This window comes from Canis lupus, chromosome 20, assembly GCF_003254725.2.
Source record: "Canis lupus dingo isolate Sandy chromosome 20, ASM325472v2, whole genome shotgun sequence".
Taxonomy (NCBI): Eukaryota; Metazoa; Chordata; class Mammalia; order Carnivora; family Canidae; genus Canis; species Canis lupus.
The window spans coordinates 52,001,183-52,017,153 of NC_064262.1; the positions used below are offsets into that span (position 1 = coordinate 52,001,183).

At 40.2% G+C, this 15,971-nt stretch overlaps 1 protein-coding gene across 1 annotated transcript; it reads left to right on the forward strand.

Moving 5' to 3' along the window:
- The first annotated feature begins 9,272 nt into the window (after positions 1-9,272).
- LOC112666925 (olfactory receptor 24) lies at positions 9,273-10,214 on the forward strand. The gene has a single exon (XM_025458398.1). It carries the CDS (start codon positions 9,273-9,275, stop codon positions 10,212-10,214), a length of 942 nt encoding a protein of 313 aa, XP_025314183.1.
- Positions 10,215-15,971: the final 5,757 nt, after the last annotated feature.

The following is a 15,971-nucleotide window of genomic DNA, read 5'->3' on the forward strand; positions in this document are numbered from 1 at the left end:
AAAAAATTAGTCATTGAAACTCTTGAAGTTTTATTCATAGCTAGATGATAACTATGTTTCTTTAGACAAACAATACTTTGAACTGGAGACATTAAATATAAAGAGTCTTCTTTTTGCAAGAAGCATGTAACACAATCTTTGTATTTGGACCTGCTTTTCCAAGCACACTTGAGTATCTTAAAGAAGAAAGTGTTTCCGCCAGACTTTATTAGCGTAAGTCTGAGTTATTTCCATCACTGAGTCTCTGACGTCATTGGAAATTCCTGATCTTTCCTTGCTAAGAAACCGTGGACACCAAGCTCTAGGGTTCCATGTGAGATAGGGATTGTGCTTCTTTGAGTAGAGCCTCATCAAGATGATTGGAAGTATGTGAGTCTCCCAGTTCCAGAGACATAAACTTCTCCCAAGAGTTGTGGAAAAACAGGAAGTGACAGAGGAAGTGAGTAGGAATTTAGTGGAGAATGATCAGGGGGCCAAGGAACTCCAGGAAGAGAGAATGCAGAAGGGTGGTATGGCTCAGTGGAAGGGCTGTGAGTTTTGGATTCAGGCAGACATACGGTGGAAGCTCACCATGTAATAACTATGGGAACTACACGTCCTTTCTCCATTTTGGGCCTTGCTCATCTCATTTGTAAAAGGGGGATCATAATCCCTTCCTTGCAGTTTGTTGTTAGGATGACATGCCATATATGTAATAAGTCTATTATAGTGCTTGGCACATACCAGGAATTCATTAATATGAAATGTGAGGGAGCATGGAGGCAGGAAATGACAGGGAAGGATGGGTAGTGAGGGGGATTGGCATATTGCACCCCACCAAATCAGATGTAAGACATAATTTTAGTAGGGCAATGGGAAAAAAAAGTAAGGCATATGGATTTGCAATAGAATCAGAAGATTTTTTTCATGTGAAGGTAAACATTTGGATTTTATTCAGTGGACAATAGTGATTCATGGTCTCTGGCATAGATGGCAGACTTTCTAAGAATCACTGCCTGATTCAGCTGTTCTTTCTGAGAACTCTTATAATTCTCAGGATAATTTTCTATTACGTCCATTTCCCCATAATTTGATAAATGCCTCTTGAGTCTGTTTCCTTTATTAAACTGTGAATTTATCAGTTCGCTCCAGATTCTTGAAATTATAGAGTTAAGAGTATAGGCTCTAGATTCAGATGACTTGATTTAGTTCTGCCACCTGCTGTCTGTGAAGCACCATTTGATTTTATTAATCTCCTTGTGTCTCCATTTCCTTGTATGTGAAACAGAACCAAGCTCAGTGGGTTGTTGTGGGTAGCAAATTGGCAAAGAACTTAGAGCAGTATCTTGTGTTATAGGAGGCACTCAATATAAAAGAGAATCGTTATTTATTCATGCACATATTTAAAGATTGTGTTTATGCCTTCTATACCTGAATAAGGTGCTGGCCATAAAAATGAGCAAAGATATAGAATCCCTGCTCTCAAGTGTCTGGAGGACAGGGTCTGTGTCACTTCATGTCTATGTCCCCACCACTCGGCTCAAATCCTGGTATATGGCAACCGTCGTTAATTGTTTATGGAATAAATGGGTGGATGATTGGGAAAGTGAATGAAAGTGACACAGTTACAGGTATGCTTCATAAGGATTAATCTGGCAGTGATTTCAGGATGGTTTGGAGGAAGGAGAATGGATGCATAAAAACTAAATATTTCATATTCATTTTTTATAAATAAAAATCGATATACTTACTCCAGATTCACCTGAAAAAAAAAAAAAGACTAATAAGAACTAGGATGTGGCAAGCCAGAAGTAATGGGAGCCTTGATTTTCTCTCAAGTAATGGCAGGAGGAGGTAGATGGAAAAGGAGTAGAAGAATAGAATGTTCAACTTCTGGAAGATGTAGCAACTCACTAATGGATTGGCTTTGGCAGTGGAAGAAATGTTTCAGTTGTAGTTATCTAGAGGGATAGTGATTTCATTCACAGAAATAGAGGCTCTAGAAGAAATTAGACTTTATTTTGTATACAATGAAGTTGCCATGCAAGACAAAAAAAAGAGAAGGATATCACTGCTTATTATAACCATTTTATTACGTGTCAGACACTGTAGATAATTATATATATGTATCATTTGATCCTCAAGAAAACCCTATCCATTGTATACTATTATCATCATTCCCTTTTGAAGAAAGTGAGGTTTTAGTGGTTAGGCAATCTACTCAAGGTAACTTAGCTAGTATGTGGTGAGCTCATGAATCATATCCAAATGTTTCTTTTTTCAAAGTCCTTCTCTAACATCTGAGGTGATGCTGCCTCATGTTGGCTGAGGCCATGCTGTGATGCTGAGCACTATATAGGTCACTTTCCACATGCTGCCTTGCTTCAGCTTCTAAGAAAACTCAATGGTGGGTATTATTTCTCCCAGTATAAAAATGCAGAAAATGAAGTTTAGAGGGGTCAATAGTCACTAGATTAGTAAGCTCGGGTTTTAATTCTGGTCTATCTGGATCCAATTATCATTCCACATTGTATTCATAAAAATTTTCCAGGTGGAAATATTGGGTTTGCAGGCAGTAATTCAGGTCTAGGTGTTGGAAGTCTGGAATTTTAAGTCTGAGAATCCCCTCTGAAAACTAGCAGACCTCTACAGAGAAAGCTTTTAAAGGTGGATTTTAATGTGGAGTTTAGGATATTTCATGAACACCTTGAAATGGTGTGCAAAGTAATGTCAAGGCGTATATTTTCTGGGGGTTGGGGTGAAGAGGGCAGGCCTATAGTTTAGCAGAATTTCCAAAAGATCGTAGGACCAAAATTGTTAAGTAAAAGAGAGCCAAAGTGAGAATATTTAAGATCTATTCTCTCAGCACTTTTCAAGTATACAATAGAGTATTAGTAACTCTTTGCTCATTAGATCCCCAAATCTTACCCATCTTAGAACTGCAAGCTATACCCTTTCACCAGCATCTCATTTCCTTAAGCCCCCGGAACCACCATTCTACTGTATATTTCTGAGTTTGACTTTTTTAAAAATTCCATATATAAGTGAGGTCAAATAATATTTGTCTTCCTCTGCCTGGAATATTTCACTTAGCATAACTTCCTCTGGGTTCATCCATGTTGTCACAAATGACAAGATTTCCTTCTGTCTCATGACTGAATTTTACATATATCCCACAGCTTCTCTATCCATTTCCCCATTGATGAACACTTAGCTTGTTTCCATACCTTGGCTATTGTGAATAATGCTGTAATGAACGTGGGAGAGCAGATATCCATTTGAGATGCTGACTTGGTTTCCTTCAAATACATACCCAGAAGAGGGATTGCTGGATCATATGGTAGTTCTAGTCTTACATTTTGAGGAACCCCCACACTTTCCACAGTGGCTGTACCAGTTTATACTTCTACAAAGACTGCACAAGGATTCCCTTTTCTCCATATCATCACCAACAGTTGTTATATATTGTCTTTATGGTAAAAGACATCTAAAAGTTGTGAGATGATATCTTATTGTGATTTTTATTTGTGTTTCCTTGATGATGAACACCTTTTCATGTACCTTGTGGCCTTTCATATCTCTTCTTTAGAGAAATGTCTATTCAGGTACTTTGCCCATTTTTAATCAAATTATTTGCATTTTTGTTATTGGGTGGTATAAGTTCCTTATATATTTTGGATATAACCCCCATCAGATATCCCCCATCATCAATGGCTTGCAAATATTTTCTCCCATTCTGTAGGTTGCCTTTTGTCTTTGTCAATTGTTTCTTTTGCTGTGCAGAAATCTTTCAGTTTCCTGTAGTCCCAGTGGAGTTTCTTTTTGTTTTTCTTCCCTCTGCTTTTGGTGTCATATAAAAATAAAAAATCATTGCCAAAACTGATGTCAAGAGGCTTTCCCTATGTTCTTTCCTCGTTTTATGAATTCATATCTTAAAGTCTTTAATGCATTTTGAGCTATTTTTTGTGAGTGGTATAAGAAGTCCACTTTCATCCTTTTCAATGTAAATATTCAGTTCCCCCAACACATTTATTAAAGAGACTAGCCTTTCTCCATTGTGTGTTCTAGGCACCCTTGTAAAAGATTAGTTTACTGTTTATGCATGGTTTTATTTCTTGGCTTTCTATTCTGTTCCACGGATCTATGTGTTTTTATGCTGGTACCACACTGTTTGATTTCTAGAGCTCTGTAACATAGTTAAAATCAGGAAATGTGATGCCTTCAGCTTTGTTCTTTCTCAAGATTGCTTTGGCTTTTGGGGATCTTTTATGGTTCCATGCAAATTTTAAGATTGTGCCCTCTATTTCTGCAAAAAATGTCACTGGAATTTTGACAGTGATTGCATTGAATCTGTAGATCACTTTGAATAGAACACACATTTTTCATCATATTAATTATTCTAATTGGTATAACACAGGATATCTTTCCACTTATTTGTGTCTTCTTCAATTTCCTTCATCAATGTTTTAGTTTTTTGTATATAGACACTTTACCTTTTTGGTTTAATTTATTCCTAAGTGTTTTATTGTTTTGGATGCTATTATACATGGAATTGTTTTGTTTGTTTCTTCTTCAGATAGTTCATTGTTAGTGTATAGAAACGCAACTGATTTTTGTGTATTGATTTCATATTCTGTAATTTTACTGAGTCATTTATTTGTTTCAACAGGTGTGTGTGTGTGTGTAGTTTTTATGAATTGCTATATATAAGATTAAGTGTGTATATTTTTTTTCTGATTTCATTGCATCATCTTTCTGTGATTTGTTTGTTTATTTGTATTTAAGTAGGCTCCACACCCAGTGTGGAGCCCAATGTGGGGCTTGAATTCATGACCCTAAGATCAAGATCTGAGCTGAGATATAGAGTCAGACACTTAACCAACTAAGCCACTCAGGTGTCCTCTTTCTGTATTTTCTTATAGCTTGTTGCGCTTCCTTAAAACATCTATCTTAAATTCTTTATCAGACATATCATAGACCTATATTTCTTAAGGGTCAGTTACTAGAAAATTATTGTGTTACTAGAATAACACATTATTGTGTTATTGTTACTAGAAAATTATTATTATTGCCGTCTGGTTGTGTCATATTTTGTTGATTTTTTAAAAAAAATATTGTATTTATCTATTTGAGAAAGAGAGAGCACAAGTGGGGGGCAGAGAGAGAGGGAGAAGCAGACCCCACTGAGCAGGGAGCCCCACATGAGGCTCAATCCCAGGACCCCAAGATCATGACCTGAGCCAAAGGCAGATGCTTAACTGACTGAGCCACCCAGGCACCCTGTTCTGTGGATTTTTAATGTTCCCTGAAATTGTGCATTGATGTTTTCACATTGAAGAAGCAGTTACCTCCTCTAGTCTTTACTGACTTGCTTTGGGAGAAAAATCTCTGTTAGCCCTTCTGGGGATTCTTAGGCTTTTCAATGGATTCTTAGACCACTTCAATGAATACACTTATTCTACACTTCTTGTTCCTTATGGGGAAGGGGCGTTTGTAGGATTATATACTTTCTCTTGATCCTGCAAAACCAGGCTAGAGACTGACAGCCTCCAGTCTGCTTTCCCTAGTGTGGTGCTCTGAAATGCTCAAGTTTATGTGTTTTTTCTCAATTCCTCAGTGTTAGACTGGTTTTCTACATTTGCTCACCAGCACTCTGCAAATGCCCACACTTGCCACCCTTCGGGGCATGCACAGGGAACCAGCTAGCCATGGCTTGGTGGTGTTCGTGGGTGAGGCACACAGAGCTCTGGGAGTGCCTACAGGAGAGCTAGGGGGGTCTACTGGTGAAAAGTAGTGCCAGCAGAGTGTAAGCAGGCTTACACAGATTCTGATGGAATCTGTGAAATAGCAGGATCTGCATCCCGTTGTTGCATTGTGAGCCTTGCCTGCCATTCGCCCACAGTCACCTAGCTCACCTCAGTGTTCTGCATGGGGTGAGAAAGAAGTGGGTCTCTTTGGCAGCATCTTGCACAGCTGGGGCAGTCAAACACTCACACACTCAGTTTGCCCTGTGGAGAAAATCAAGGACTGAGGGTGTCTCCTTGGCACTGCACTCTGCTGTCTTGGGCAGGCATGACCATGGCTACAGTGAAGCTCTTCCTCTTATCCTCTTCAAAGTGTCAAATCTCAGATTGTTCTTGCTCTAGCTGTGTGCTGGATCTTCTCTATTGGACCCCGGGCTCCGACACACATACTCTGGTCAATGGGTAATTGGCAAACTAGATGTTCTTTGCAGGGAAGATGGAAAAGTGCTCTGGTATCTCCTTGACATTGCCCAGTAAGTGATCATTAAAGGGAAACAGGATTGTGAGCTGAGCAAGTGTGATCATGTAATCTAATTGTGTAAGTCTTCTCCTAGGACCTTCTACAGTTTTAAAATTTTACACTTTCTTTTTCTAAATTATGCATTTAAGAATATGAATTTACTTCTATGTGCTGGTTTACCCTCATCTCCTTTGGATTAGATATATTTTTTGTTTTGGGGGTACTTTTTTTTTTTTTAGTATAGTTGACACAATGTCACATTGGTTTCAGGTGTACAATACAGGGATTCAACTTCTTTAGACATTATGTTATGTTCACCACAAGCGTGGCCACCATGCATTGCTATTACATCATTGACAATGTTCTCTAGGATTTGCCTTTTATTCCCATGGCTCGTTCATTCCTTAATTGGCAGCCTGTATCTCCCACTCCCCTTCACCCATTTTGCCCATTTCCCCTACCCACTCCCTCTGGCAACCATCAGTTTGTCTTCTGTATTTATAAGTTTGATTCTGCTTTTTGTTTGTTCCTTTGGTTTTTTTTTTTTTTTTTTTTAGATTCCACACATGAGTGAAATTGTATGGCCTTTGTCTTTCCCTGTCTAATTTCACTTAGCATTTTACCCTCTAGGTCCACCGATGTTGTTGCAAATGGCAAGATCTCATCCTTTTAAAAGGCTGTGTAATATTACATTGTGTATATCTATATCTATACATGGAGATATACACACACACACACACACACATACACACACTGATAGGTTTTTTAAAAAAAACTATAAATATTCCTGATTTCGATGATCATGTCTGCTTTGATGCATACATCATTTTTATTTATTTTATTTTTATTCATTTGTGTTTTTTTGGGGGGGGTCATTTGTTTTTAAAAGATTTTATTTATTTACCTATTTGACAGAGAAAGAGAGAGAGAGAAAAAGAGAGAGAGAGAGAGAGTACAAGCAAGGGGGATCAGCAGACAGAGGGAGAGGGAGAAGTAGGCTTCCTGCAGAGTGGGGAGGTGCATGGGGCTTGATCCCAGGGTCCTGGGCCAAAGGCAGATGCTTAACTGACTGAACCACCAGATGCCCCCATGCATTATTTTTAAAAGTGCTTTTAATAGTTCCAAACATGTAGGAAGAGGCTGATTATCTTTTATTATTGAATTCTAATTCGATTACATTATGATCAGAAAATATGCTCTGTTTGATATGTATTCCTTAGTATTAACATTTGTTTTATGGCCTAATTTTTGCAGATATGTGTTCTTGAAAAGAAACGTGGATTCTCTGATAATTTCACATAATGCTCAAATCAAGCTGGTTCATTGTGTTACTTAGATTTTCTATACCCTTGCTGAAATTTTGCCCTGTTTGCTCCTGGTCTCTCAGCTACTGAAAAAAGATATGATAAAATCTCCTAATATGATGTGGTTTATGATTTTTTTCTTACAATTCTGTTAGCTTTTTTCTTTATACATTTTTATAAGCCTGTGCCATTAAATGCATATTAGTACCTGTTTTTTTTTTTTTTTTCTTTTTCTGGTGAGTTTTCCTTTAATTATGATAATGACTTTTCTTATGCCTTTTAATGCCTCAACAAGCTCTCTGGCTTCCTGCTTGCTTCAGCAGGCACATATACTAAATACTTTAGCACATATACTAAAATAAGCTGTTCATCTTCATTTTGGTTAGTATTTCTTTTTTTTTTTTTTTTCGTGGTTAGTATTTTTTTTTTAAGATTTTATTTATTTGTTCATGAGACACAGAGAGAGAGAGAGAGAGAGAGAGAGAGAGAAAGAAAGAGAAAGAGAGGTCTAGACACAGGCAGAGGGAGAAGCAGGCTCCATGCAGGGAGCCCGAAGTGGGACTCAATCCTGGGTCTCCAGGATCATGCCCTGGGCTGAAGGCGGCGCTAAACCGCTGAGCCACCTGGGCTGCCCTTGTGGTTAGTATTTCTTGATATACCTTTATTATTTCCTTATGGTGAAACTTCTCTATATCATTACCATTTAGGTGTATCTCTTGCACACATGAGATAATAGAATTTTGTTCCTTTGCCAATCTGAGAATATCTGTTTTTAAAGATTAAAGTCATTTAAACATTTGGTGTAATTAGCCATATATTTTGTGATTTTATTTCGTTTCTTTATATTTCTTTTCTTGACTTAAAGTGGTGTGACCAAAATCTCTTTAGTTTTGTTACATCTCTACTATAATTTACAAGCTATAAATTCTATATTCATTATTTTAGTGGCTATACCTAAACTTAAGTCATGTCCAAAATACTCAATATTTCTATTCTCCTGCAACTCAATCCAAGGACCTTTCAACCCTTATTCTAATTCCTCTTCTTATAGTATGATAACTGTTCCCTAGTATCTTTTTTTTTTAAAGATTTTATTTATTTATTCATGATAGTCACAGAGAGAGAGAGAGAGGCTCAGAGACACAGGCAGAGGGAGAAGCAGGCTCCGTGCACCGGGAGCCCAACGTGGGATTCGATCCCGGGTCCCCAGGATCGCGCCCTGGGCCAAAGGCAGGCGCCAAACCGCTGCGCCACCCAGGGATCCCTGTTCCCTAGTATCTTAATCCATCTTGTTTATATGCACCTTCTTCTCCTTCTCCTGCTCCTTCTTCCTTCTATTATTATTATTTTAAATCTCAACATTTTATTTTTTTCTACATAGAAACAAGTTACTTGACAGTTCATTGCTTCCTGGATATTACTTATTTTTAACTCGATTTGTTTTATCCTGAAGTAAATCCCTTAGTTTTTTCAGTAAGTTTTCATACATGGTAAACTCAATATTTTTCTGAAATGGGAATATTCATGGAGAGTCCTACTACCAAACCTTGACATATGAGTTGCTGTAAACATGTCATGAATAGTTCAAGATGTAATCCATATATAAACAGGTGTTACACTTAGTCTGGTTGGGAAATTGGTTGTAATCTCATCTGATCTTCCAGAATCATCTCTGCAACATTCATGTAATGTCACCCTTTCAATACTTCCAGAGGAATATTACCCATGGAACCAAGGAACCAAACTAGTGCATCCGAATTCATCCTCCTGGGGCTTTCAGAAAATCCAGAGCAGGAGACCCTCCTCTTTGCTCTGTTTCTCTGCATGTATGTGGTCACAGTAGTGGGGAATCTGCTCATCATCCTGGCCATCAGCTCAGACTCCTACCTCCACACTCCCATGTACTTCTTCCTGGCCAATCTCTCCTTGGTTGATTTCTGTCTGGCCACCGATACAGTCCCCAAGATGCTAGTGAACATCCAAATCAGGAGCAAGTCAATCTCCTACGCCTGTTGCCTGACCCAGATGTACTTTTTCCATTTCTTTGGCATTATGGACAGTGTCTTAATTGCTGTGATGGCTTATGACCGGTTTGTGGCTATATGTCATCCCTTACACTATACTACCATCATGAGCCCACGCCTCTGTGGCCTGCTGGCTGGTGGTCCATGGGTATTTTCCTGCTTCATTTCCCTCACTCATATCCTCTTGATGGCCCGTCTGGTTTTCTGTGGGAGCAATGAGTTGCCCCACTACTTCTGTGACCTCACTCCTCTTCTCAGGCTTTCTTGCACTGATACATCTGTGAACAAGATCTTTGTGCTCATTGTGGCTGGGATGGTGATAGCCACACCATTCATCTGCATCCTGGCCTCCTATGCTCGCATCATTGTGGCCATCATGAAGGTCCCTTCTGCAGGCGGCAGGAAGAAAGCCTTTTCCACCTGCAGCTCCCATCTGTCTGTGGTTGCTCTCTTCTATGGGACCACCATTGGGGTCTATTTGTGTCCTTCCTCTGTGCGCACAGCTGTGAAGGAGAAAGCCTCTGCTGTGATGTACACTGCGGTCACCCCCATGCTGAACCCCTTTATCTATAGCCTGAGGAACAGAGATCTTAAGGGGGCCCTGAGGAAGCTTGTCAACAGAAAAATCACTTCATCTTCCTGACCATAAGGACATCTGGAAACCTCCAGGAAGTAGGATCTCAACATCCAGGGTCTTGGGCAAAAGAAAGGAATTGGACGGTTTGGGAGAGTAGCCACTTGGAATTTTAAATTGTAGAAGTTTAAAAGGAAATCTCAAGATGGTCCTGTTACTATTTTCTCAATTACTGAGACCAGTAGGAGTTCTTTTGGGTATGTTTAATGCTATCTTCCTAGAAGGATCAGTCTAGCCCTACCAGATTGGATCTTTCCTGGTTCAAAATCCATTTAGCTCTCAACAAATACTTATGGAGTTCATATTCTGGGCTTGCTGTAAGTGCTGGCCATGGAGTGGTGAGTAGGAGACACAAGGTCCCTATTGTGTGGATTTTGTAGTTGAATATAGGAGAAGATACTGAACACTAATTATAATGGGATGAAATATGCACACGAGGGCAAGTATAGATAGAACAGGAACACCAGACAGAATCTGGAAGGGGGAATCAGGGAAGGTTTCCTATGAGAGATGATCCTAAACCTCAAAGGAAAGATGATGTTTTTCAGGCAAAAATAAGAAGAAAGAGTATCAGAAAAAGAAAAAACAAACAATAATATGTGAAAAGCTCAGAGGGCAAGAGAAAGAGAGAGAAGGATGCATTTGTGAAGTGAATGACCTGGGGAATGCCAGGTCAAGAAGGACTTTGGGACCAACTCAAGAGTTTAGCTTTTTCTTGAGAACCAGGCAGTTCATTGACTTCCAGGGACCGAAGTCAGGGAGCACATAGGTGAGTCATGGGCCTCCCCACTCCTATTCTGTCTTCTTGGGAAGCAGGATGGCCATGTGCTAGATGAAAATTGTACAAAACAAGTGGAAGAAAGAGACTGAGACCATGCACTGAGGAAATGAGGAGCCATTTGGTGGTATAAGTCTTCATAGCCAAAGAGAAAAATACCAATCAACTGAATCATGAATGTCAAAGGCAGAAGGAAGCTGAGGCATGTCTCAATCACCATATATGCCTGTGAAATGCATGAGTAGCAGTACTGCTTATAACAAAAATGAGACCTATTAGTTGCAGGGTTTACTTGTATCTCCTTGCCATGTTCTTTTGCAGTGTCTCATTTCCTCATTCTATAGCCCCTATGAAAGGAACGCATCTCATTTATGTTTGTTGTGAAATAATTCTAATCTTTATATGGAGATTCACAACCCAGATAGACTAGCAGTGAGTTTGGACTCTACTTCCGGGCTGAATGGCAGTGAGTGGGGGCCGAATTTTTCAAATGGTGCTAAGGAGCTGACATCATCTTAAGCAAAATGGCTTTTAATAATTGTGCATCTATTTTGCTTATGTTACTTTCCTTCCAAGAGAATTAAGTTAGACTTTCTTAGTTGAACAAACAGACCTGGCCCCAATGGTAGGCTGGAAAGATGATGCTTTCTGGAGATATTCAGGCGAATAAAACCCAGACTGAAGAATATTGGAGTTTGCTGTAGGGAACCCACCATCCCACTCAGGGCTTTTTTTGAATAATCAAAAACCAGCTGATCGTTAAAACACAGCTCTCTCTCCTAGTAGGTCCCCTCTGTCTCCTGCCATATGCATGCGAGTAGTCACAGTGATGGTTGGGAGAAGGGATGCAATGGGGGACGCCTGGTGCCAATAAAAATCTCTTAAGATTCTGTCAGCCAAACTGTTTCTGTCTTGTTTTGTGTTAAAAAGTTAAGGCCTGGGGATCCCAGGGTGGCTCAGCAGTTTAGCCCCTGCCTTTGGCCCAGGGCATGATCCTGGAGACCCGGGATTGAGTCCCGCGTCGAGCTCCCTGCATGGAGCCTGCTTCTCCCTCTGCCTGTGTCTCTGCCTATTTCTCTGTGTCTCTCACGAATAAATAAATAATAATAAAAATCTTTAAAAGAAAGTTAAGGCCTCACCTCTAGAAGATATTTGTCCCAGTAGCCCTTACAATATCAACTTCCAACATTTGCTGGCATCACTATATGTTTAATTAATTCACTCAGCAAATATTTACCAAGAGTCCTTTATGACAGCTATTATTTTTAAGCACTGAAATAGAACAGTAAGCAAGAGAGAAAGAGAGAGAGAAAGCCCTTTCCTATGACAACAAGGTTTAGTACCAAGGAGTTTTTTGGGGGAGTGCAACTGTTCTGTGTCCTGATATCAGAGCAAGACTTTGAAGGTACTAAAAATTTTTAATGGTGCTCTACCTCCCCAGATCCCACAAATCTATACATGGGATAAAAATCCAAGGACTGTATGCCAGAAAAAAGAGTTAATTTTACTGATAATATTTTTTTCAGAAATAAAATTGAACACTAGATAAGACAGCAACCCTTCCCATTTCAGCAGGGAAAACAATAAACGTAGAAGCAATATGTCAGATAATTACCAATGGCAAGAAGGACTTCAAAGATATAATGGAGAATATATAACAGAGACAGATGGGGGGTATTTTAATCCCCACATTTCTGAGGAGCAACTGGTCTCTGTTAAGATGACTTCTGAGTTGAGACCTGAATCAGGCAGAAAGTATTCCAGGGAAGGAGGTAGGAACAGAGCGTCAGAAGCAGGGAACTGGACTTGCAAACTCAGGAGTAAGAAGTCGATATTTAAGTGCTAAGGAGCTGTCCCTGTTTTAAAATATATTTATTTGTATTTCCCTGATGGCCAGTGATGCGGAGCATTTTCTCATGTGCCTGTTGGCCATGTCTATGTCTTCCTCTGTGAGATTTCTGTTCATGTCTTTTGCCCATTTCATGATTGGATTGTTTGTTTCTTTGCTGTTGAGTTTAATGAGCTCTTTATAGATCTTGGATACTAACCCTTTATCTGATACGTCATTTGCAAATATCTTCTCCCATTCTGTAGGTTGTCTTTGAGTTTTGTTGACTGTTTCTTTTGCTGTGCAGAAGCTTCTTATCTTGATGAAGTCCCAATAATTCATTTTTGCTTTTGTTTCTCTTGCCTTCATAGATGTATCTTGCAAGAAGTTGCTGTGGCCAGTTCATAAAGGACAAATATTAAATGGTCTCATTCATTTGGGGAATATAAAAATTAGTGAAAGGGAATAAAGGGAAAGGAGAGAAAATGAGTGAAAATATCAGTGAGGGTGACAAACCATAAGAGACCCCTAACTCTGGGAGATGAACAAGGGGTAGTGGAAGGGGAGGTGGGCGGGGGGTTGGGGTGACTGGGTGATGGGCACTGAGGGGGCTGCTTGGCGGGGTGAGCACTGGGTGTTATGCTATATGTTGGCAAATTGAACTCCAATAAAAAATAAAAATAAAATAAAATAAAAAATATATATATATATTTAGATTCATATAAATAAATTAGATTTGCAGGAACAAAATCCTGCAAGCATTATAAACCCAGCACATAACTTGGCTTAAAACAACCGATGGTTATTATTGCATGGTTTCTGTGGGTCAGGGAACTGGGAGTGGCTTAGCTCCGTGACTTGGCTCAGAGTGTCTGACAGGGCGGCAGTCACAGTGTCAGCGGGGACTGTGGTCAGGGCCTGTCTTGACTGGGGCAGGGGATCTGGTTCCGCCCTCACTCTCAGCAGATCTCATCTCTTCACTGATCAAAGACAGCAGTTCTTGGACATAGGGGTCTCTCCATAGTGGAGCAGAAGAGAGAGAGGGACAGAGACAGAGACAGAGACAGAGACAGAGACAGAGACCGAGAGAGAAGGGGGGGGGTGCTGGCTGTTGCCTTGGGCTGGACACTCTGAACTCATGCAGTTCCAGCTTATGACACACGGGAGCAGCAGAGTCACCTAGCCCGGTTGCCTCGTCTTTTCACCTGCTCCAGGAATAGCACTTCACAGTGAGCCTCTGTGTACCAGGCACAGACCTGCTTTTCCTGGTTCCTGACTCCACTCCCACCTCAGCCCCATCACCACAGGGGAGCTCCAAACCTGTAGCTTCCTGAGGGCATCCCCAGTCGGGGCAGTGGTCCTAAGTGTTCCAAATTCCCCATCCATCCCACCCCTGGAACTCCCTGAATCTGTGCTTTCTCTTCCCACCCCAGGACTGGGGTTGTCTGGGGTCCAAATGGGGAAGGTCCACAAGGCCCTTATTCTTTCTGAGGTGGGGAGAGAGAGACAGTGGCAGGGTTGGGGGAGGGAGAGAGTAGGGAAGGTAGTGCCTTCACGATTAAAAATAAAACAGCAGCATCTGTGTATGGAGTGTCAAGTCCAGAGGTGGCGTTGGGACAGGTGGGATGTAGTGTCCACTTCGTGTGAGGGGCGAGACATAGGCAGGATTTGGAGAATCCAAGGGGAAGGTGGAGAGACAATATTGACAGTAACTGGATGGTTAGGACACTCAGCATTCCCTTCGCAGATATTCATTGGGTTCCTGTGATGTTCCTGACAAGTCTCGGGCCTGGGGAGATAATGGATTCATTGACGGACTGTCAATTTCTGCCCTTTAGGAGCTAACATTCAAGAGTCAGAGTCCATGAATATAATTAATGAGTACATCAAGGAAGATGTGATGTCACTTTTTTTTTTTTTGAAGAACAGTATATGGATAAGGGTAGAGGGCTATGTTATAATTTTCTTTTTCAAAGCTTTATTGAGACATACTTCATACAGCATACATTCACCCATTTAAACTATACAGTTTTATTTATTTTTTTAAATAATAAATTTATTTTTTATTGGTGTTCAATTTGCCAACATACAGAATAACACCCAGTGCTCATCCCGTCAAGTGCCCCCCTCAGTGCCCGCCATCCAGTTTTAAAAATATATACAACTTAGTGGCTTTTGGTATGTTCACAGAGCTGTGCAACAATCACCATGATCACGTTTAAAACATTTTCATTACCCCAAAAAGAAAATCCATACTTGATGGCAGTCCTCATACCCATTTCACTCCTACTCTGTAGTCCCCAGCCCTAAATAACTGCTATTTTCTTTTTCTTTCTTTCTTCTTTCTTTCTTTCTTTCTTTCTTTCTTTCTTTCTTTCTTTCTTTCTTTCTTTCTTTCTTTTTCTTTCTTCTTTCTTTCTTTTTCTTTCTTCTTTCTTTCTCTTTCTTTCTCTTTCTTTCTTTCTTTCTTTCTTTCTTTCTTTCTTCTTTCTTTCTTTCTTTCTTTCAAGATTTTACTTATTTATTCATGAGAGACACAGGCAGAGGGAGAAGCAGGATCCCTGAGGGGAGCCCAATGGGATCCCATGACCCCAGGATCAGGACCTGAGCCAAACCCAGCTCAACCACTGAGCTACCCAGGTGGCCAGGATTGTAGGATTTTAATTATTTTTTTTTTTATTTAGGGATAATTGACTTACAGCATTCTGTTAGTTTCAGGTGCAGTACATGAAATATTTGCATATATTGCAAAATGATCACCACAATAAATCTAGTTAACATCTGTCTCTATGATGAGGGGACAAAGGACTAGCTGAGGACAAAGCACAAGTCCAGGACAGCCCATTGACAAGTCCTTGAAACAGGCAGAGGGACATTCCTCTAGGGACTCAACTGCCTCAATGTTAGTACTTGCTAAGGGCAAAAGCCAATCTTAGCCTGACCCCCGGGATCCTGTAAGTCTACTTTAACGTATAAAGATTCCTTTAGAAGTGTCCTTTATCTCCAAACCACCTGAGATACATGTTAGCAATCATCCCCCAAGCACATGGCCCACTGATCTGAAGGGTCTCATGACTCAGGTTTTATTAGACGATAATAAGTGACCTTTTCCCAACAATAGCTGGCCCCCTCAAGGTCCTGGAAACCTTGCTTCCAAAAT